The 25,153-nt window shown below is 44.5% G+C and overlaps 1 protein-coding gene across 1 annotated transcript in view; it reads right to left on the bottom strand.

The window, feature by feature from the left end:
• The window catches only part of LOC137529089 (melatonin receptor type 1C), a 203,646-nt gene extending 178,744 nt beyond the window's left edge, over positions 1–24,902 (bottom strand). The window contains exon 1 of the mRNA XM_068251035.1: positions 24,318–24,902. Coding sequence (XP_068107136.1) covers positions 24,318–24,516 — 199 coding nt within the window. The 5' untranslated portion in view covers positions 24,517–24,902. The remainder of the gene's footprint in view (positions 1–24,317) is intronic.
• Between the last annotated feature and the right edge of the window lie 251 nt (positions 24,903–25,153).

The raw sequence follows: 25,153 nt of genomic DNA, 5'->3' as shown, positions 1-25,153 counted from the left end.
AGTTTAATGTGTTTTGGGGTGTATTTTTACACATACCCATGCTGGGTGGGAGAAATCTCTCTGTAAATGGACAATTGTGTGTAAAAAAAATCAAAACATTGTCATTTACAGAGATATTTCTCCCACCTAGCATGGGTATGTGTAAAAATACACCCCAAAACACATTATACTACTTCTCCTGAGTACGGCAATACCACATGTGTGGCACTTTTTTTCAGCCTAACTGCGTTAAGGGGACCAAAGTCCAATGAGCATCTTTAGACTTTACAGGGGTGCTTACAATTTTGCACCCCCCAAAATGCCAGGACAGTAAACACACCCCACAAATGACCCAATTTGGAAAGTAGACGACACTTCAAGGTATTCAGAGAGGGGCATGGTGAGTCCGTGGCAGATTTCATTTTTTTTTGTCACAAGTTAGCAGAAATGGAAACTTTTTTTTTTGTCACAAAGTGTAATTTTCCGCTAACTTGTAAAAAAAAAAAAATCTTCTATGAACTCACCATGCCTTTCAGTGAATACTTTGGGATGTCTTCTTTCCAAAATGGGGTCATTTGGGTGGTATTTATACTATTCTGGAATTTTAGCACCTCATGAAACCTGACAGGTGCTCAGAAAAGTCAGATGCTTCAAAATGGGAAAATTCACTTTTGGCACCATAGTTTGTAAACGCTATAACTTTTACCCAAACCAATAAATATACACTGAATTGGTTTTTTTTTATCAAAGAAATGTAGCACAATAAATTTGGACAAAAATGTATACAGAAATTTTACTTTATTTGAAAAATGTCAGCACAGAAAGTAAAAAAAATCATTTTTTTGACAAAATTCATGTCTTTTTTGATGAATATAATAAAAACTAAAGCTCGCAGCAGCAATCAAATAGCACCAAAAGAAAGCTGTATTAGTGACAAGAAAAGGAGGTAAAATGCACTAGGACGAGCGGTGAGCGGACAGGCGGAAGCCAGCAGAGAGGTGAGAGCACAGCTTCTGTTGCACTAATCTCTGCATTTACACACTAAGCTGGGGTAGTGCAGGAAGGGGGAGTGCAACTAAATGCAACTGGATTGGCGTGTTATTTGAATCTCAGTGACTCCCTGCATTATGCATCCAAGCTATACAGCCCATGGTTTATATTCTTTAGTGGGTGGTGTGTTTTTTTTCAGGGGGGAAGGTGGCACAGTACTTCTTACCTGGAGTGACAAAAAGACTAGAAACACTCCTGCACAAAGGGGCAGAAGGGGAGCAAAGAAAGACAGAAGAAGAGCGGAGGAGGTCACAGGGGGACAGAAGTGGAGCAAAGGAGGTCACAGGGGGACAGAAGGGGAGTGGAGGAGGTCACAGGAGGAGAGAAGGGGAGCAAAGGAGGACACAGGGGGACAGAAGGGAACACACAGGGGAGCAAAAGTGGACACAGGGAGACAGAAGGGAACACAGGAGGACACATGGAGGACACAGGAGGATACAATAATTGGGGGACAACATCTACAAGATGCTCCTGGACCATGTACACTCCAAGTTTAGTATATATTTCTTTCTCTGGGTTTTGCCCTCTAAACCTAGGTGCGTCCTATATTCCAGAGCGTCTTATATGCCAAAAAATATGGTATATTTATGGACTCAAACAGAAGGAGCTACCAGCTGAAAAGTTGCAAAAAGAACCTTGAACTTTACTGGCAATGCAGGCAGATGAGCTTCTCTACACTACTTGTTAGCATTGTACATTCAACCTCTTCTTTCTACAAAACGAATAGGTCTGCAAGTACCTGCCAATGAGTTTCTAAAGATTTTGGATATCTTCCTAAGCCAACAAATCACTCTACACAGTTCTCACAAACGTGATCTGTGCCCACTGGTAATGCTTTGGCCGTCACGTGTCTGTCTTAACATTATTATAAATCTATCCATTTGGAAAATAAAAGTTCTGCTAAAATAACATGCTTTCCTTCATAAAATTACAAACCAGCTCATAAATTGGAATAGATCCATGTACCAAAATACATATTCAAACTTGTTTTTCCATTTACAATTTTTATTAGTTTCCTTTTACTCAAGTAACTGGAAACAAATGATAGCACTGCACACAACAAAATCATGGTGGCAGTGCTTGCCAGAAATGCAAATAGCACTCAGATGGATATAGCCATCTGTGCCAGCAGCAGACAAACTAAACAAGGATGATAAATCAGAGGACAGGGAAAGAGATAGAGTAAGAAAGGAAGATAGGAGGGCAAAAGTACATAAAATAATCCTACTGTAAGGAAACGCGGAAATGCCGCCGTCTCTCAAGGTGAGGCGGCTGTTTCCGCGTCCAGCATGGCGTCACAACGCGGAAAAAACGCTGCATGCCGCATAGGCAGTGCGGCGGAATCCGCATTGGGAACGGCGGAATCCGCATCAGAGGCGGCCCCCGCACTAGATACATTGCATGACAGTACTGGTGTGGCTGGGACTGATAGTCCACCAAGATTCAGACTTACACGCGCGCGAGCAGAGAGGCAGAGTTTAAATAGCAGTTAGAAGGGTGTCGGCTGACCAGCTGGGTCAGCTGACAAATTCCACTGCTCTCATTGGACCAGCAATTAGGGAGGTCCTGGAAAGGTCCTAGAGTATATATACTGCTGGTTGTTCACTTGCTCTTTGTCTGGCGTGCGATCACATACGTGGGAGCACCCAGATCCGTAGTCAGATCCTGAAGTGTGCCGGGACCAGCTGGAGCTGTAATCCTACACTTAGCTAGATATTTGATAGCTAAAGTACTAGTTTGATTGTGATTATATGTTATGACTTTTGCCTGCCTCGACTATCCTCCTGAACTCGATATTTCTGATACTCTGTTGCCGAACCTCGGCTCGTTCCTAGACTTTGTTTCTGCCTCCTGATTTTGTACCCCGATATATCTGATACCCCGCTGCCGAACCCTGCCTGTACTTTGACTCCGCCTTTGCCTACTGTATTTGTACTTTATCTGTCCGTGTGTGTACGACCTGGCTTGTCTGACCTCGAGAACCGACCTCACGATTGGAGGCGGTTCCCAGTCCTGTTAGTGACACTTCTTCCTGAGTGTCACTCTCTGACTTTCCTTCCTACTGTCAGTCTGACTCCTCCCGTCTTGGAGAGCTCAGGTCTACGGAAGGAATCCGTGCAGTTCTCCTTGCTGCACTGAGGCCTAGGCCTCCTAGTGTTACTGTTACACCAAAACACTACACTCTACTCAGGCGAACAGAGGTTAGTTTGTATATCGGATTATCGGTGAGACTGCAGATCACTTATAATCTGGTATATATCTGTATTTCCGGCGATACTGCAGATCACCGGTAATCAGATACTCTCTGCGCCCACCGATCGTTACAGAACGCCAGACCCAAAAAATGCAAATGGACGCACATACTGACCATCTGGGCGCACTTGCCACTTCGGTGGAAAACATCAACCAAGTGCTGGGTAGCCACAAGACTATGATTGATGTCCTGTCAGGCTCTGTGCAAACCCTCCAGACGTCAGTTGATTCAGTGCGATCCTCTCCTAGTACTGACATACGTATGCCTGTACCTGATAAATTTTCCGGCCACAAGTCTGACTTCCGGAATTTCAGGAGTAGAGTGTTATCGTATTTCGAGTTGAGACCCCGATCCTCGGGGACTGAGACCCAACGGGTCACCTTTATTAAAACTTTGCTGTCTGGTGACTCCCAGTCATGGGCATACAACCTGCCTTATACCGATACTGCTCTGACCTCGGTAGAGGAATTTTTTAAGGCCATGGCCATAATCTACGACGACCCTGACCTTGCTGCATCCTCTGAGCGGAAGCTCAAACTTTTACGGCAAGGCAGGGGTCCAGTCGAGGATTACGCGGCCGAATTTCGTAGGTGGTCAGTTACGGCCAGGTTTGGCACTTATGCCCTGTTAGATTACTTCCTGTCTGGGTTGTCGGATGAGGTCTCCGACCTAATGTTAAGCCAACCCGAACCCAAAACAGTCGACGAGGCCATCTCATCGGCCATTCGAATCGACCGTAGGCTACGCCATCAGAGACAGACTAGGGGCAGTCATCGGCTTAGGCCGACCTCTTACACAGTGCCTCCCGCTGCACCCCTAGTAACTCCGTCTCCTTCTGTCTCATCATCTCCGGTCTTGCCTCCACCTGAGCCGATGCAGATCGGTCGGTCTAAGTTGACCCAAGTGGAGAGAAGACGGAGATTGTCGGAACAACTATGTTTATACTGTGGTGAAGGGGGGCATAGGGTACGAGACTGTCTCATTAAGCCTAATAAGGATAAGCCGGGAAACGCTACCGCCTAGGAGTGATAAGGGGTGACACCCTAGGCGCCCAGCTCGCACCCCTGAAAGAAAGACGATTGCTCCTCCCCTGTACGATTACATGGGGGGACAAATCTGAAGCCACAGAGGCCTTTATTGATTCAGGCTCCGCGGCTAACTTCATGAGTTCCGAATTTGCAGAGAAGTTGGACATTCCTCTCACCCCAGTAAAACCTCCTATCCAGGTTACTGCCGTGGACGACTCCCCGTTACAAAGGGACCGTCCGCTCTCCCAGACACCAGAGGTGGAAGTCGTTACTGGGGTACTGCATAGGGAGAGTTTACGTTTTTTTGTGTTACATATGACCACCTCCACCATTGTCCTAGGTATGCCTTGGCTGCAGCTTCATTCGCCACAGATCAATTGGGCGACAGGACAATTAACCAGTTGGTCAGACTTCTGTTCCCAACAGTGCCTAGGAAAAGTGGTATTAGGTCAGACCAAGGTACATGTGGAGGGTGTTCCCGAGCAATACTCCGAGTTCTCGGATGTATTCTGTCCCAGGGCTGCTGATAGGTTACCTCCTCATCGCCCTTTCGATTGCCCCATCGATCTCTGTGCCGGTTGTATGCCCCCTAGGGGTCACCTGTATAATTTGTCTGGACCAGAGAAGGTGGCTATGCAGGAGTACATCCGTGACAATCTGGCCAAGGGGTTCATTCGCCCCTCCCGCTCGCCTGCAGGGGCCGGTTTCTTTTTTGTTAAGAAAAAAGACGGAGGCCTTCGACCTTGCATCGATTATCGGGGCCTAAATAAAATCACGGTGAAGAATCGTTATCCGTTGCCATTAATAGACGATTTATTCACGCAGGTCACAGACGCTAAGATCTTTTCAAAATTGGATCTGAGGGGTGCATACAACCTGATCCGCATTAGAGAGGGCGATGAATGGAAGACGGCCTTCAACACACCCGATGGGCATTACGAGTACTTAGTGATGCCCTTCGGGTTGTGCAATGCGCCAGCCGTCTTCCAGGAATTGATTAACGAGGTATTCAGGGAGGTGTTGGGTAGGTTTGTGCTTGTATACCTTGACGATATACTAATTTACTCCAACAACCTCTCCGAGCACAGGGTCCATGTCAGATTTGTGCTAAACAAGTTGAGACAAAATCTGCTGTACGCCAAGTTGGAAAAATGTATTTTTGAAGTTACATCTGTCGCCTTTCTGGGGTACATAATCTCCACCTCGGGCCTGTCTATGGACCCTGCCAAGGTATCCGCTGTTCTGGAGTGGCCTCAGCCGGTGGGGTTAAAGTCGTTGCAACGTTTTCTGGGTTTTGCAAACTATTATAGGAGGTTCATAAAGGGGTACTCCACCGTTATTGCACCTCTCACCAGTCTCACTAGGAAAGGGGCGGATACTACTCACTGGTCGCCTGAGGCCCTACAGGCATTTTCGACCTTGAAGGAGCTGTTCTGCACAGCACCCATACTAAGACACGTAGACACTTCCTTCCCTTTTATTGTTGAGGTAGACGCCTCAGAAGTCGGGGTGGGGGCTGTGCTGTCTCAACGTTCAGGCTTACAGGGTAGATTGCACCCATGTGCCTATTTTTCTCGGAGATTCTCTCCAGCAGGGAGAAACTACGATATAGGCAACAGGGAACTCTTAGCCATTAAACTAGCCTTTGAAGAATGGCGTCATTGGTTAGAAGGAGCGGAGCATACTATCACGGTTTTTACCGACCACAAGAATCTGGAATACATCGAGGGGGCTAAGAGGTTAAGCCCTCGTCAGGCTCGATGGTCCCTGTTTTTTTCAAGGTTCACATTCGTGATTACGTACACCCCGGGCAGTAAGAATACTAAGGCAGATGCGCTATCCAGGTGCTTTGAGCCAGAAACAGCACAGGCCTCCGTCCCTGAGACGATTGTTCCGCGAAAATTGGTGCTGGCTGCAATTGATACTTGGGAAGACTGGAAGGAGACGTTGAGCCCCTTCCAGCAGGACATCCCAGAAGGGAAGCCTGAAGGGGTCATGTTTATTCCCTTGCCCTTTCGTCTTCAGATCCTTGAAATGTTCCACGCACATAAAAATGCTGGACATCCTGGAGTTGCCAGAACACAGGATCTTGTAGCCAGGTGTGCCTGGTGGCTTTCCCTGTCTGTTGATTGCAGGGAATTTGTTAGGGAATGCGCAGTATGTGCTAAGAGTAAACCCTCCCGGCTGGCACCTGTCGGTACCTTACAGCCTTTGCCCGCCCCGAGTGAGCCATGGACCCACTTGTCCATGGATTTCGTGGGTGAGCTCCCCAGGTCTGAAGGCATGTCGGTCATTTGGGTGGTAGTCGACCGCTTCAGCAAGATGGCCCATTTCGTGCCCTTGAAAGGACTCCCCTCGGCTCAGGAATTGGCCGACCTGTTCATCATCCACATTTTCCGGCTGCATGGCATTCCGGAAAACATAGTGTCGGATAGGGGAGTCCAATTCATTTCTAGATTCTGGAGGGCATTTTGCCACCAAATGGGCATGAAGCTGTCTTTCTCGTCCGGCTACCACCCACAGACTAATGGCCAGACTGAAAGGATAAATCAGTCTCTAGAACAATTTTTGAGATGTTATGTTGCGGAGGCACAAGACGACTGGGTCAGATTTTTGCCCTTCGCAGAATTTGCTCAAAATAACTTGAGAAATTCCTCCTCCGGATTTTCGCCTTTTCAGGTGGTAACGGGGAGATCGCCCAAGTTTTCCCCCTTGCCAGTTGCCTCCTCTCCGTTTCCAACCCTGGAAGCCTGGCACAGGGCATTTAAAGTCATCTGGGGGAAGGTGAAGAGTAATCTGGAAAGGGCATTCCAGAGTCAAAAGGGTCAGGCTGACAAAAGACGCTCATTGGAGTGGAAGTTCCAGCCAGGAGACTTGGTCTGGGTGTCCACACGTCACTTAACCCTGAGACAGCCCTCAGATAAACTGGGCCCCAGGTTTGTGGGTCCATTTTCAGTGGCCAAGAAGATCAACAACGTTACGTATTCCGTTGATCTTCCCGCCAGCATGCGTGGGGTAAAGTCCTTCCACGTATCCCTGCTTAAACCAGCAGTCCATGTGGGTCCCACTCCTCCTCCTCCTGTGGTGGTGGACGACCAACCTGAGTACGAGGTAGAAAAGATATTGGATTCACGCATGGTACAGAATTCGGTACAGTACCTCCTACATTGGAAAGGGTACGGCATTGAGGAGAGACAGTGGGTACCGGGTTAACGCATGCATGCAGACGAGTTAAGGAGGGAGTTTCATGCCTTACATCCCGAGAAACCTGGTAGGAGTTGTCCGGAGTCCACTCCTCGGGGGGGGGGGGGGGGGGGGTACTGTAAGGAAACGCGGAAATGCCGCCGTCTCTCAAGGTGAAGCGGCTGTTTCCGCGTCCAGCATGGCGTCACAACGCGGAAAAAACGCTGCATGCCGCATAGGCAGTGCGGCGGAATCCGCATTGGGAACGGCGGAATCCGCATCAGAGGCGGCCCCCGCACTAGATACATTGCATGACAGTACTGGTGTGGCTGGGACTGATAGTCCACCAAGATTCAGACTTACACGCGCGCGAGCAGAGAGGCAGAGTTTAAATAGCAGTTAGAAGGGTGTCGGCTGACCAGCTGGGTCAGCTGACAAATTCCACTGCTCTCATTGGACCAGCAATTAGGGAGGTCCTGGAAAGGTCCTAGAGTATATATACTGCTGGTTGTTCACTTGCTCTTTGTCTGGCGTGCGATCACATACGTGGGAGCACCCAGATCCGTAGTCAGATCCTGAAGTGTGCCGGGACCAGCTGGAGCTGTAATCCTACACTTAGCTAGATATTTGATAGCTAAAGTACTAGTTTGATTGTGATTATATGTTATGACTTTTGCCTGCCTCGACTATCCTCCTGAACTCTGACCTTGTACCTCGATATTTCTGATACTCTGTTGCCGAACCTCGGCTCGTTCCTAGACTTTGTTTCTGCCTCCTGATTTTGTACCCCGATATATCTGATACCCCGCTGCCGAACCCTGCCTGTACTTTGACTCCGCCTTTGCCTACTGTATTTGTACTTTATCTGTCCGTGTGTGTACGACCTGGCTTGTCTGACCTCGAGAACCGACCTCACGATTGGAGGCGGTTCCCAGTCCTGTTAGTGACACTTCTTCCTGAGTGTCACTCTCGGACTTTCCTTCCTACTGTCAGTCTGACTCCTCCCGTCTTGGAGAGCTCAGGTCTACGGAAGGAATCCGTGCAGTTCTCCTTGCTGCACTGAGGCCTAGGCCTCCTAGTGTTACTGTTACACCAAAACACTACACTCTACTCAGGCGAACAGAGGTTAGTTTGTATATCGGATTATCGGTGAGACTGCAGATCACTTATAATCTGGTATATATCTGTATTTCCGGCGATACTGCAGATCACCGGTAATCAGATACTCTCTGCGCCCACCGATCGTTACACCTACCTGGATGCTCCAGAACAGTATAAAAAAGATTCAACCACATCATAATACGGTATCATCAGAATAAGAATCATTTTTATTCACCAAACATGACTGGGTCCCAGGAATTGGGTTTGGCACTTAAATAGCTCAGCGTGAAGAAGTACTATAGATAGGTAATGCCACAAAGCACGATTCACAACAAACAGAAGTGTCAGCAAGACAACAAGAGTGTAAGAGTGTAAGAAAGTGAGGGGGAGTGGGCTCTGGAGGTGCGAGGGCATGGAGGGAGTTCAACGGGTTGAAAGCAGAGGGAAAAAAGGAGTTCATGTGTCTTGAAGTTCTGGTGGAGAAACCTACAGCCTGATGGTAGTCACCTGAAGAATTGGTTGCCAGGGTGAGGGGTTGTTGGCAATCCTTAATGCTCTGGAGCACTAACTGGAGTTGTGAAGGTCAAATGAGGGGTGGGGTCTCCCAATGATCTTCTCCGTTGATCTGAGCACCCTCTGTATTTTGTATCTGTCCCTGGTGGAGAAGCCATCATACCAGACCAGGATGGAGGAACAGAGGACAGATTCAATGGTGGCAGTGTAGAAACTCATCTGCTGCTCTTCTGCTCCTCCAGTTCCCAGCAATCATATATAATGTGGTCATCAAACAATGGTTAACTAATCACTGGCATTTCAGGCCAAGACACAAATCGCAGGATCCTTTTTGGATCCTTTGGAACTGACAGTTATAGATGGCCTGAACTGTTTGTCCAGCAAATAGTTCGGGGCGAACAAGGGGTGTTTGAGTTTGCCCCCTCAGCCGAACAAATGGGGTGTTCGATTTGCCCCCTATACATTATAATGGAGCCAAACATTGACTCCTCACCCTAGAGTCAGCCAATCAGCTATCCCTCCTATCTGGACCACCCCATCCACCTATCAGAAAGCCAGCACAGAAGCCATTTTGCAGTATGTGTTTGGCTTCTGTGCTAGGCAGGTCAAGGACAGTGTGCTGCTGACAGGGTAAGCGTTAGATAGGCTTGTGTTCTGTGTCCTCAGTGCAGATTCTTGTCCTGAACAACTAAGTCCTTCTTAGGGCTGGTACATTGTTTTTATTGCTATTGTATTGCTGCTCTCTGTCCAGTGCACAAGTTAGCTGTTGGAGACAGGTCTGTTGGTCCTAGTAGTGCATTGACCTAACCCAATAATCTTTCATCACCACTACTGGCATCTAGTATCCACTACTGGCACCTGTATAAGGCTTCAGTGCAGAATCAGTGTTTTTGGTCACTTAACTATTAATGTCACTTAACTATTAATGAACTACCTCAGCCTGACCATAGAGTCTGGAAAACCGAGATTGCATGCACTCTCACGAATGTGCGCACAAGCACGGCGGCCACTACACACCACTACACAAAGACTGCCGCCGAGAGGACTAACATTTATTTCCTGGAGGTGTCAACTAGCAAAAACAATGATTTGCTCACCTGACGTTATCACTAAAGCTGTTTGAGGTTGTTTGTGGAGCATATAACGCAGCGTTTTGTCTGTCAGTGTGAATCGGGCCTAACACTTACACTACCTTATCGCCGTGTACGCACGCCGGATGTTTTAAAGCACTTAATTCCACAAATGTAGTAATTTACTGTGATTTCTGCCCTTTAGAGATTAAAACACGACTCTGCGTCAACTACGTAATTTTTGGTGGGACTTTTGCCATGCATCCCCTGCAGGCATGCCATGGTCCAGGTGTTAGGCCCTTTGACAACTTTTCCATCACTTTGTGGCCAGAAACAGTCCCTATAGGTTTTAAAATCCATTGGAGTCCATTGAAGTCTATGGCGGTTCGCCAGATTTGCCTGATTGCAAACTTTTGCGGAAATTCACGTTCGAAGTTTGCGAACCGAAAGTTTGATCCATAACTCCTGACACTGCTGTCCTATTTGGGAGTTTCCTACCAATGAAAGAACAGTCCTAAATGGACTAGATTGGTGGAAAACACACAAATATGTGTTTGACTCAAAAATATTACAGTTCCTCCACCACAATAGAGAGGAATTTAATTCATGTATTTTGTCCTACAATTTATAAGAATTTATTTTGAATTTGATATATGTATTATTTTGTAATGACTCATATTTAGATTGCAAGCTTGCAAGGGCAGGGGTCTCTCACCCTTTTGTGTCTTTGAATTTGCGATACATTTTGTTCATCAATCATGTTACATTAGTCACAGTAATTACAATGTTTACCAATTCTTTACTATATACCAATGTCGATACTTTGTTTATGTAATTTTCTGCATTATTATGTACCCCGTGTTTGTTTCTTACTGTGTACCCTGCCAGCAAGATCTTGGTGCTTTATAAATCACTCATATCAACATTTTACCTGCGTAGGTCTAGGTCTGGGACAATTTAGCCATAAAGACTGAGGTTGAAAAGATGTTATCCATTATATAATTTACAGTTAAGAATAAAGCAAACAGTAATGGGTTAAGAGGTCACCCCTTGCGAGTCGAATAAGATCCTTTGGGTGCCACAATCAGCCGGCATCTAATAGATGCCTGTGTTAAATTTCGGCTATCGGGCACCCAACTATTGGTAGTTAATATTAGGCATTAGGTGGAGAGAAGGTAGGGTTAGGCACCTATGGGGTGGGGAGGGGGGTTAAAGTTAGGCATTAGGTAGGGGAGGGGGTTAAGGTTAGGCACTAACATCACAGGGTTATGGGTTAGCTTAAGAGTAGTATATAGTAAAATATTGGTAGCTTCAATTACCAATATTTTACTATTTGGGGCTTCTCCTGGTGCCAACCTGATGCAGAGACACCACAATATGTACTCTTTTGAGTAGCCTTAGTAATAAAAAAAGACACACAAAAACAGTTATTCAGATGTGTAAATTATGGTCTTAAGGTGCCCACTATTGTATTATCATGTAATAGACTACCTAAAATATCCATTCAAAGTATATTCCCTCAGTTTAACCTTCTACATAGATTTGGTCAGATTGGACAAAACTTTGTATCATTAGTGGGCACCATTAGGGAGATTTAAGGAGATGTACACTATTTACTAATAGCTCATGTATAATATCCCCCAAATCCTATGGTTTCAAACGTTTTAAATATAGAAACCAATTTCATGTAGACCTGCACATGCTGTTAGTCCGACCTGCCGCGGGGGCTGGATTTCTCTCCCCCCTCCCTGCAAAGTTGCGAACGGCGATAAGAGTAGGTTAACAATCACCTAATCGCCACTTCCAGCGTCAGGTCTGTCACGTGGGTGTCACATGATATTCCATCAGGGCGTGCCAGCATATTATAACACTGGAAGTGACGATTAGGTGAGTGTTAACACACTCTTATCACCACGTGCAACTCTGCAGGAAGGAAGAGACAGAGATTTTAACCACTTCAGTACCAGCGGTCTCTGGCCGCTTATGGACGGGGCCTACCGCTGATCGTGCCGCTCACCCATCGCTGAAGCTCACTTGCTTTTCTGTCACTGTATATATAGCCTTTTTTATTGTCTCCCAAACCTGTGAGATTGGCTTACAGTGATCATGGGCTCAGGAGCCAATAAAACCATCTCCTGATCGTCTCACAGTGCTCTGCAGCGGTGAGAGTGCAGCACGATCGGCGGTAGCAGCAGGAGTATACGGTGGACTTATTGAAATCTACATCCTGGCATGGAGAACAGCTCCCAAAAAGGGAGTAGGATTCAATTAGCCCAGTCCAGAAGCGGTTAAAAAAAACATGCAGCCTGGGCCCCTTAAACTTTGCCCAGGCCTGATCTAGAGTAGATCTAGACATGATCTAGATGAATAGATGTAGATTACGATAGTCAATAAAATGAACTATGTTTGCTAAGTGTCGGATGTTGTCTTCTGTATACTGGCCAGGAATAATGCCTACCTAGTACAGATTTATAATCAAGGCAGGGTAGAATGAGGCTTTGTCTATGCACATTTTCTAACAATATAGTACAAAAATGTAAACCTTCCAATGGGTCCTTACCATCTTTGAGTAATACTATTATTTGAAACTGCAGCATTAAGACGGTATAGGATTGTGTTTTAAGAACTTGTTGAATAGAATGAGTAACTTAAAGTCAAGTTATGTGCGAATTTCTTGTAGTAAACCATTGTGAATTTGTTTAGAAGAGGTAGTAAAGCCTTTAAAATTCCAAAAATGTCCCCATCTTACACTAGACTCCATTCAGAGAAATGGGACTCTAACTACTCTTTGATGATCTGAAAAGTTTGTAGCTGTTGTGCAAATGATATACTGTAGCTTCCCACAATACTTCCATAATTCTCTTGATATATCTCAACATCTTTTTTTTTAGATTGCATTCTAAGATGTAAGGTTTTTCAGCGACTCTTGGGGAGAATTGTGTGTGCTTTGTTAGCATATGACATGATGAGATAGATATGTGTATGTACAGTGCAAAAAAATATTAATAACCAAGGTGTGTTTCTTTTTTATAATTTACTGTCTGAAAGAGTTAATCTTCATGCATGCAAGTGACAGTTTCTCTCTTGTCGAATCCTTGTCAGATTATAGTGTAACCCTTACTAATAAGGAATTACAGCCATTATACTTTTCACGGCAGAGTACATCTTTTGAGAGCAGGGGATAGATCAAAAAAGGTCCATAGTTCATGTATTTTAACTCTGGGACACTTAATAAATGGCCATTGAGCAGAAACAATAAAACATTAAACCTATATGTAAATGTTCAATATAAAAAAAAACCAATTAGATATCTAAAAAAGTCATTTTTAGGCATAGAAGGATAGATACAATTGTTTATCTGATCAGTTTATTTTCACCTCGGATCCACTTTAAGTATTAATATTTATTTCTGTTTTTTCACATTACAAGTTTTATTAGAAAAGAGTTAAGGCAGCATACAAATTTATGAACATGCATGATTATCAGGTTGTCACATAGATAGAAACATCTTTAATATTTCTTCACATAAACCTTTGTGGGTTATATTTGAGGGCAGATTTGAGTAATTAAAGTTTATTGACGGCCTCCTTTGATTTCTGCAGATTGTTTCTTACAATAGCTACCTGATACAATTAATCTTATAAAGGATTCACAAAGTTCCCAAACAGTGGAGTATTGTTTCCCTGAGCATTCTTTATTAGGTGAGTTAGCCTGAGGTTATTGCACACCAGTGGCGTAGGGATGTAGAGGTTGAGACCGCACAAGGGCCCTTGGACTAGAGGGGCCCACTAGGGGGCCCACCTTCATCCATCTTATTAGCTTTTCATTGGTGCAGTGATGGTAATGAACACCTTTCTATGTGCATTGAATAGTGGTAATCCTTAAAAAACTGTTTCCTTACTCTGAATACACCTCTCTGGCACTGCAACTGTCTTTTAAATATGGAAACCATGTTTCATCCAGACTAGCGCTGAGCAAATTACAGCCTGCGTCTTTTAAAAAGCAGTTTAACTATCCAGGGATTTTTGCACCCCCCTGCAGTCACCCTGTGCCTGCGCCAACCTCCTCAAGTCAACCTCCAGTCAGCAGCGGCGTCCCCCTCAAAGCTGTTCGGCCACACGCCTCCTCATCGCACCGCCGGGCACAACAGAATTCTGTGCATACAAAGTATGATAAAAAGTTGCTGCACATGCACACAATGCTCCTGCTAACTGGAGCGTGAACAGGATGCGCAGCTCAGGACCACGCATGCGCAGTAGCATGCGACTGGCCACGACCGCCCAGCTTTGAGAGGGTCGCTGCTGCTGACTGGAGGGTCACGGAAGGATTGGCTGCAAGAAGCCCCAGGAGAGTTAAACTGCTTTTTTTAGACTTAAAGAGGAACTCCAGTGAAAATAATGTAATAAAAAAAGTGCTTAATTTTTACAATAATTATGTATAAATGATTTAGTCAGTGTTTGCTCATTGTAAAATCTTTCCTCTTCCTGCTTTACATTCAGACATTTATCACATGGTGACATTTTTACTGCTGGCAGGTGATGTCACAGGAAGGAGATGCTGCTTGCTTTTTTGTCAGTTGAAAACAGCTGTTATTTCCCACAATGCAACAAGGCTCCCACAGTATGATGTCAGGACCTCAGAGCTGTGAGGCGCTGACATCACTTGTGGGAGGGTTTTCACCACAAAATCAGCCATACAGAGCCGCCAGTCCGTGGATTATTCCAGGTGTGAAAAATACATAACAAACTCCCTCTCTGCACCGCTAACTACTCATGCAGCAAGAGTGGGAGTTTATAAGCCTTCCACAAAGACAGTACAGATTCCAGGCATGCAAAATAAGAACAATTTAGTTTTGGAAATTCACAGCTGACTGTAAATTAAAAGGGGAAGATACATTTAAATTGCATTAAATTACAAAAAGTCTTGTGGAGCACTGATATATATGTTTCCAGCATTTTTTCCTGTTAAACAATACCAGTTGCCTGGCTTTCCTGCTGAGCTATTTGGCTGCAGTAGTGTCTGAATAACACCAGAAACAAGCATTCAGCTATTCTGATCAGATCTGACAATAATGTCAAAAACACCTAGATCTGCTGCATGCGTGTTCAGGGTCTATGGCAGGGTTGGATTGACCATAAGGCACTGTAGGCACGTGCCTACAGGCGCTTGATGATGGTAAGGCGGCTCACTCCACTCAGGGCCGGACCATCAACCAGGCACCTCAAGCACCTGATTGGGGCCCCATTCGGTGTCTAAAGGGCCCCCCTCTGAGCCGTACAGAATGTATTCCCAAGCAGGCTGTGGCTGCCGCGCTGTGTGTGGATGAGCTGCCCCATCATCACCAGCATGATGTGCAGTACACAATTATCCTCCTGCCCGGCCGTGCCCTCTCTGCTCTGCCGCACTGCCACTACGGAAGAAACACTGAGGCTGGCTGGCTGAGCGTTGCCGTTGCCATGGCAAACAGATGCTCTCCAGTCCAGTCCTCAGCAAGAGCGAATCAGCGTGCGCTGGCGCCCCCCCCCCCTGTTCTAAGCTCATCATCACGTCAGCTACTGCTGACATCATTGGCACTCGCCCTCGCTCAGAAGTGTGAGAGTGCACATCGCAGGCAGGTCAGTGCATGTGAGTTGTGGAGACAGGCAGCAGCCATTCATCAATCCAACATGGATGTGATATGATTATATATACTCTATATACAGTGGTGTGAAAAACTATTTGCCCCCTTCCTGATTTCTTATTCTTTTGCATGTTTGTCACACTTAAATGTTTCTGCTCATCAAAAACCGTTAACTATTAGTCAAAGATAACATAATTGAACACAAAATGCAGTTTTAAATGATGGTTTTTATTATTTAGTGAGAAAAAAAAACTCCAAATCTACATGGCCCTGTGTGAAAAAGTGATTGCCCCCCTTGTTAAAAAATAACTTAACTGTGGTTTATCACATCTGCTTTCAATTTCTGTAGTCACCGCCAGGCCTGATTACTGCCACACCTGTTTCAATCAAGAAATCACTTGAATAGGAGCCATCTGACACAGAGAAGTAGACCAAAAGTACCTCAAAAGCTAGACATCATGCCAAGATCCAAAGAAATTCAGGAACAAATGAGAACAAAGTACTGTAATTGAGATCTATCAGTCTGGTAAAGGTTATAAAGCCATTTCTAAAGCTTTGGGAATCCAGCAAACCACAGTGTGAGCCATTATCCACAAATGGCAAAAACATGGAACAGTGATGAACCTTCCCAGGAGAGGCCGGCCGACCAAAATTACCCCAAGAGCGCAGAGAAAGCTGATCGAAGAGGCCACAAAAGACCCCAGGACAACATCTAAAGAGCTGCAGGCCTCACTTGCCTCAATTAAGGTCATTGTTCATGACTCCACCATAAGAAAGAGACTAGGCAAAAATGGTCTGCATGGCAGATATCCAAGGCGCAAACCACTTTTAAGCAAAAAGAACATTAAGGCTCGTCTCAATTTTGCTAAAAAAAACAACAATGATTGGCAAGACTTTTGGGAAAATACCTTGTGGACCGACGAGACAAAAGTTGAACTTTTTGGAAGGTGCGTGTCCCGTTACATCTGGCGTAGAAGTAACACAGCATTTCAGCAAAAGAACATCATACCAACAGTAAAATATGGTGGTGGTAGTGTGATGGTCTGGGGTTGTTTTGCGGCTTCAGGACCTGGAAGGCTTGCCGTGATAGTTGGAACCATGAATTCTACTGTCTACCAAAAAATCCTGATGGAGAATGTCCGGCCATCTGTTTGTCAACTCAAGCTGAAGCGATCTTGGGAGCTGCAGCAGGACAATGACCCAAAACACACCAGCAAATCCACCTCTGAATGGCTGAAGAAAAACAAAATGAAGACTTTGGAGTGGCCTAGTCAAAGTCCTGACCTGAATCCTATTGAGATGTTGTGGCATGACCTTAAAAAGGCGGTTCATGCTAGAAAACCCTCAAATAAAGCTGAATTACAACAATTCTGCAAAGATGAGTGGGACAAAATTCTTCCAGAGCGATGTAAACGACTCGTTGCAAGTTATCGCAAACGCTTGATTGCAGTTATTGCTGCTAAGGGTGACCCAACCAGTTATTAGTTTCAGGGGGCAATTTCTTTTTCACACAGGGCCATGTAGGTTTTGAGTTATTTTTCTCACTAAATAATAAAAACCATCATTTAAAACTGCATTTTGTGTTCAATTATGTTATCTTTGACTAATAGTTAACGGTTTTTGATGAGCAGAAACATTTAAGTGTGACAAAACATGCAAAAGAATAAGAAATCAGGATGGGGGCAAATTGTTTTTCACACCACTGTATATGCATATACTGTATATATGTGTATATAATATATATATGTATATATGTGTATGATATATATATATATATATACTGTGTGTATATATATATATATATATATATATATATATGTGTGTGTGTATATAATATATATATATACTGTATATATGTGTATATTATATATATGTGCATAATATATATATATATATATATATATATATATATATATATATATACTGTATATATCCTACCTAATAAAAGGCAGGTGTCGCTGCGTCCCATGTCCGTCCGTCAGTGCTTTTTGTGCACTGCGCATGTGCAGGGACGCAGAGACACTGCCGAGATCCGGAGGACGGGGCCAGAAGGGGCTGGCGTGCGTTGCACATGATGGGTGCGCGGCGTGCGCGGTGGGCGCGCACGTGCGTGCGGCGCATTAGGGACAGACCTAGCCCGTTTTTAAATGGGCTTAGGTCCACTAGTGTGTATATAATATATGTATATACGTGTATATATATATATATGGTTCGGTTGAGAGAGGGGGTCCAAATCTGCCCTTTGCTTAGGGCCCCATGTGGCCTTAATCCGGCTCTGACTCCACTCCACCAAATGCCTCCCTTCTTCCCTATCCAGAGTCCCAAGCTGAGTGTAAAGGAAAGGTTACTCTGCATTCCACTGACCAGATCTTCCTTCAATCAGGAACACCTCTAGTTGCCTAATACTTGGGGGCACCTATAGCTAGCTCTGGCTACCTAAAACTAAAGTAACACCTATAGCTATCTATGATGAGCAGGGAAAGTAAGGGAGAAGCGGCAGCTGGGCCAGCCAGCACACTTGTGGTGCAGCTTGGCGGGGGTTTGTAGGTTCATGGAGGGCGAAGTCTACGTTGGCAGGACATCTGTAACAATAGGCTCCTGTGATGTAAATCCGGGCCTGGTCTGTAGGTAAAAGTATTAGAGGAAGAGAATTAGCAAACTACCCAGGCAACTGGTATTTCTTAAAAGGAAAAAAATATGGCAGCCTTCATATCTCTCCCACTTCAGTTGTCCTTTAAGGCAGTGTTCCCCAACCCTGTCCTCAAGGCCCAGCAACAGTGCATGTTTTGTATTAATCCACACAGGTGTTTAACCTCCCTGGCGGTCTATTAAAACCACCAGGGGGCAGCGCAGCACTTACATTTTTTTTAAATCATGTAGCTAGCCTAGCGCTAGCTACATGATAGCCGCCGTGCAGCAGCATCCCCCCACCCCTTCCAATCGCCTCCAGCGTTTAGAGCAAACAGGAAATCCCGTTCAGAACGGGATTTCCTGTTTGGCTTCCCCCATCGCCATGGCGACGATAGGGATGACATCATCCACGTCATGAAGTCGGAGGGAGTCCCAATCCACGTCATAGCGCAGCCTGGCGGTGAATGGCCAGGCTGCGCAAGGGGTCTGGGGGGGCCTCTAACGTGGCAGGTAGGAGTGAATCGGCATGGAGCGGCAGCGATCGGAACAAACACGCAGCTAGCAAAGTGCTAGCTGCGTGTAACAAAATAAGAAGTGAGCAAATCGGCCCACCAGGGCCTGAGCTATCCACCGCGGCGGCTTTGCCCGAGCTCAGCTGAGGAGGTTAATCAGCTCTGCTGCAACACTAATTACTCCACCTGTGATTGTGTGTGGTTTCCTGCAAAACATGTACTGTTAGTGGGCCTTGAGGACAGGGTTGGAGAACTCTGCTTTAAGATATCTTTTCCTCAAGCAGCCGAAGTTGGTGAATATACTGCCGGGTGTTACCTAGCGCTTGACACAGCTGGAGGACATTTAATATCATTGTTGATTTATAAAGCGCCAACATATTCCATGGCACTGTACAAACTAAGAAACAAACATGGAGTGCATAATAGTACAGACAATGGTATACACCAATATACAAAATTGGTAGCAAAATACAGAATAGATACAAAATACAGAATTGGTTATGACAATGACTAAAGTGATACAATGAACTAAAAAAAAAAAAAGTCTAACAAATTTCAGGACACAAAAGGGTGAGAGAGCTCTGCCCTTATGAGCATACAATCTAAAAGAATAGAGGGGGCGGCAAGGGGTGGGGTAGTATACAATAAACATACACAGAGGCAGTGTGTTTTTAGGATATCTAGTAGGAGTGCAACTTGGTCGTAGGTCAAGTGAGAATGAGCTAAGGTAGAGCATATGCTTGTCGGAAAAAGTGAGTATTGAGGAGTATGTTTAAGGCTATCAAAAGATAGAGAGTGATAGTTGTGTTGTGGAAGGGCATTCCAGAGGAGAGGTGAACCACATGTGAAATCTTGTATACGTGAATACGAGGAGGTGATTCTAGAGGAGTACAAAAGAAGGTCATGTGCAGATTTGAGATTGCAATTGGATTGGTATCTGGAAACTAGTGGGGAGATGTAAAGGGGGGAGAGATTGTAGAGAGCTTTGTAGGTTAAGGTTAAGAGTTTGAGCTGGATCCTCTGGTTAATTGGTAAAACAAAAATGTATAGATAAAAAGTTGGAACTCTTCCTTTACAGTCCTTGATTCTGCTATTGCCCGACACATCACAGAATCGGATCACGTAATCTGTAGAGCCATCAGTTCCACATCAAATATTCCTAAGAAGGGCTGCTCTGACTCTCTATGACATGGAAAATAGTCATTTAACAGTGTCCAGTTGTTCATCTGAGAGGTTCAGTGACCTTGAGCTCCATCACTGCTGCACACGGGAGCAAATTCCTTCCACCTGACTCAATCAAACTGCAGTTTGTCAGTTCACGTGGGTGACGCCATGAGTTAACCTGAATGGCTCACATGAAGGTAGCACATTACTCTACAAACCTGAGGTATACAAACATGTCACACTGGTCTATATCTGGTCATGCAGCTGATGTTACCCTCACCAGGCTTCTACATCTAGCTCCAAGGTAACCAGCTCACTACCATGGCCGGTGAATAAATATAACTAATTAAAAATAAAGCATTATTCAGATGAAAAGCACAAAGAAAGACAATTCACAGAAAATGTCAGTATAGTATAATGATAAAAAAAAATGTAGGGGCAGATTTAGTTACTCAGATCAAATATGTAAGAAATATACTCGTGACCATTGATAATAAATAAAATATTGACAGTTTATTGAAAAAAGTTTATTGACCAGAGACATGACCAGGAACAACTGTAAATATTTGTCAGTTAAGCGGAAGGATAAAGTAGCTTTTTACAATATTGAGAAGTACAAGACTAGGAGGGTAGCGGTGTGATCTATTTTTTATTAGATTTCTCCTTACATCTGATTGGGATTAAATGCTGCTGTGGGATGCATGGATTGCTACTCCTCGACTGATCTTTGCATGGGGAGTAATCGATCATGTAAAAGATCAAGATGATATTGACCTGTGTATGGCAAGGTTTACCATGGTATTTTCTTATTTCAGGGAGTTTTGAATCAGGAAAATACCTATTATTGACTAACGTAATAGAAATAGTCTTATATTCTGTTTATTAGATGTATTTATACAGTTTTACCACACAGAATTCTAACACTATTCTACTGACTGCCACAGAGATTATTCATGTACTATTCAAAAACATAATAATATATAATATATATATATATATATATATATATATATATATATATATATATATATATATATATATATATATATATATATCAATATGTTCACTGATGAAATGACATCCTGCTAAGTTCGAGAGACGAGATTGTTCTTTTTTTATACAACCACTTTATATAATTTACCAGAGTCTTATAGATGACTTCATGTGAAAAGATTTTCATATCATTCAATCTAAACTAATTTGCAAGCCTATCTGCAGCATGCATGGCCGGTGCAAAGCATTTCAGTATTCCCCAGTCTAAAGTAACAAATTGGATAGAATAGATTGGAGAATTACAGCATTTTCTCTGTAATGATTTCACTGATTTAATCTATAGATTATAAAGAAATACCATGTCCAACTACATCATGTCACGTTGGAATTCAACCGAGAGCCCCAACTTTGCATGATTCTGTACACTATTCCACTTAAAGGGAACCTGAGGTAAGAGGGATATGCAGGCTGACAAGTTTATTTCCTTTTAAATAATACACATTGCCTGGCTGTCTTGCTGATCCTCCGCCTGTAATATTTTAAGCCATAGACCCTGAACAAGCACACAGATCAGCAGTGGCTTAGCAATAAGGGGTGCAGAGGTTGTGACCGCACCGGGGCCCTTGGGCGAGAGGGGCCCTCCCTTCGGCCACGGTATTAGCTCTATATTGGTCCTGTGCTGATAATAATCACTTCTATGAATGTTTTGAATATTAGTAATCATTAACAGACTGTTCCCCATACCCTCTTTGCACCTCTGACACTGTAGTTGTCATTGGCAGGTTTTGGTGCGCCGTATCAATTGTTATGTATAGAGTGCTTGGGGGGGCTCAGTGTAAAACTTGCACTGGGGCCCAGAGGTCCTTAGCTACGCCACTGCAGATCAGATGTCTATGACAAATCTGACAAGATTAGCTGCATACCCCTGACTTTCGGTCTGTGTTTGTCCAAGATTAGCTGCATGCTTTTTTCAGGTGTGTGATTTAGACCCCACTGACCAGAAAGATCAGCAGCATGCTAGGCAACTGGTATTGTTTGAAAGGAAATAAATATGGCAGCTTCCATAGGTCTCACACCTCGGGTTTATTTTAAGCATGTGGATTTGGGAGTACTCAAAACTAGAATGAGAGTACTTTGATCACAAATGCTTTATCTGCTGTATATTGAAAAATACATTATAAACTAGGTTACTGGCAACAAGGAGTTAAACTCCTGCTGGCATGCAATAAAAAAAAATTGCCCATAGCACTAGTGGATAATACACAAAGCCTCTTTAAATCTCATCTTTTTTATCTTACACCGTCCAAAATGTAAGATCGTGTTTGTTGGAACCCACCACACCATGATCAACCCAAAAGGCAGGAATTGCTAATATTTGTGATTAGGAAGGTCAGGGAAGGATACGACTGATTGAAGAATTAGTTCAGGTTAGGTGACATCATAAAGCACAGAAGCTAGGGTTACCCATTAGGTAGGGCTTAGACTTAAAGGAAACCTGGTCTCCAGATTTATACTGACCTGGAGCTGGGGCAGGAGCAGACGCCAGGGGCAGTCGCAGAACGCACCAGCCATGGGAGCACGAAAGGGGCACGTGCTATCGGACCATGCATACACAACAAAGTGAGATTCTGACAGTGTACCGGGCCATCCAGTGGGGGACCAGAGCAGCCCAGGGAGACGGTGGGGGACCTAACAGCCTCAAGGGGGCTAGAGGAAGCCCCAGGTAAGTATAAATCCTGAGTCTTGATTCGTCTCGGGTACACTTTAAGGTGCCCACTAATAATACAATCTTGATTGTAAAATATTACCAAATCTATGTAGTACAAGGATAAACTGAGTGAATATACTTTAAATGGATCATTTAGGTAGTCCCTCATATTACAGAAAAATTGTAAGATTGTACAATCAAGACTGTATCATTAGTGGACACCTTAGGTAAAAATATTGTTTACAGTTATGCATTTGGGGGAAGGGTAAAGGGTAAGTGTACAGTCCTGCTTACCACTGCTCAAGTGGTAGAAAGGAAGATGCTCTGGTTAGAGAAGTCAGAGAAGGAGGGAGAGGACAAGGATAGGGTGAGGCATTGGGTAACATTATGGTTAGGCTAGGTTGTTTGTTTCAGGGACAAGATATGTGACAATGGAATACATATAATTAGGATATACTGGTTACTCTTCTTAAAGTTAATCCGGGGTGAAAGCGATATGGAGGCTGCCATATTTGTTTCCTTTTAAAAAATACCAGTTCCCTGGCAGCTCTGCTGATTTTTTGGGCTGCAGTAGTGTCTGAAGTACACTAGAAACCAGCATGCAGCTAACCTTGTCAGTTCTGACAATATTGTCAGAAACACCTGATCTGCTTCATGCTTGTTCAGGGTCTATGGCTAAAAGCATTAGAGGCAGAGCATCAGCAGGATAGCCAGGCAACTGGTATTGCTTAAAAGGAAATAAATATGGCAGCCTCCATATCACTCTCACCTCAGGTTCACTTAAACTTGATATTTTCCACCCAATTAACTAGTACAAAGATATGTTCACTGTAGATACAATTATGCCCTGGATAATTCTGGTTTTAAGACTGGCAACTCCTGTAGAGACATAATTATCATTTTCCAACCTGATCACATTCATATATTCTCAAATCAGGCAATGATTACCTCATGTCTGTATGAAGCGGTAGGAGAAACGAGAAACTGTCTCACCTCTTCTATCTCCCTTGTTATACCTCTTCTATCTCCCTTGTTATATATGGTGTGTCAGGAGCATCTAGCCACTTTTCTCTGTCCTTTTCCCATCAAAAGAATTTGTGTTCATATGACAGGCAGCAGCAGTGGTGCCTGAGGGCATTTTACATTATACCTCATTGTCTGACCCTAACTCCACGTACCTTCACTGGGAACAGAGATCCTGTGATCATACTGCTTATCTGAAAGTTTATTTATACCTTACTTGCCCCCGAAAAGGATGCATCACTGACTGCCTAGAAGTACACATCATGCTGCAGCATCCTTCCTAATGATTTGAAAATATGAGTAAAGACGAGAGCAGAATTTTTCAGCAAGTTGATAGAAACTTGAAAAGGTATGTTACTGTGACTGTAAACTTACTTGAACCAGGTCTGCTACTTTAGATCTCCTACAGTATGTACTGAACTACAACTACAGCCTACAAAGTGCGAGCATGAGCAGGACGGACACATCTCATCATGTTTGGTACCCACCAGCATTCCGGAGCTTTTTGTTCCTGAGGACTGACAGGATAACCAATACATTGCCCAGGATGTCCACAACGATGGTGAAGATGAGCACAGCTGCCAGAGCGGTGGTCAGCCCGGGAGAAGGTGGGTCCTTTCTGTCTTGCTCTGTGCCAGCTGCTCCAGGGGTCCAACAGTCAAGGCAGGTCCTGTTCACCTCCATCATCCCCGTGCAAAGGAAGGAGGATTACAGGACCAGAATGGATCTCTTCATGGGGTGCTAGACTCTTCATTAAGGAGTGGGCAGGTCTTCTGGATTCACTGAGGAGTTAGAGATGGACCTCTTTTCTTGAGAACACACGCTCTCCTTGGTGCCAACATGCCACCCCCAGAAAGACATCATCTTGATCAAAGCAGTAGGCAGTGATGAGGAGGTGCTGCCCCCACACCCCCCTTTTTCTTTTTAGCCAATGTATTTTGTCAGTCAGGACTTCACACGCCTCTCCATTCACTGAGTCTGGCTGCTGTACAGATGTCTGGGAGGCAGAGCAATCACTGCCATTTATTGTGCATAGGAAATGCCGCGGTGATTGCTATTGGTTATGCTGTGCCTTCGTCCAGACATCTCCATCCCTCTGACAGCTGTGCTCCAAGTCCGGAGTGTGCTGCTCCCATACACAGTGCACCCCCCTGCCTCAGCTCTCTGGGTGTGTGATCCAGCACACACAAACTGACGCCAGCAGCGAAAGCTTCTATTGGTGATGATGACAGGGAGGGGGGAAAAAAAACAATTTAATGACAAGTGTTGTTTCCTGAAGCAGAGCTCACAGACCTTCCAGTCCAGCGCTGGGAAGTCATTTAAT

This window comes from Hyperolius riggenbachi, chromosome 8, assembly GCF_040937935.1.
Source record: "Hyperolius riggenbachi isolate aHypRig1 chromosome 8, aHypRig1.pri, whole genome shotgun sequence".
NCBI lineage: Eukaryota > Metazoa > Chordata > Amphibia > Anura > Hyperoliidae > Hyperolius > Hyperolius riggenbachi.
Note: the sequence above shows the minus strand (reverse complement) of the source record. Positions and strands in the feature narration are given on the sequence as shown.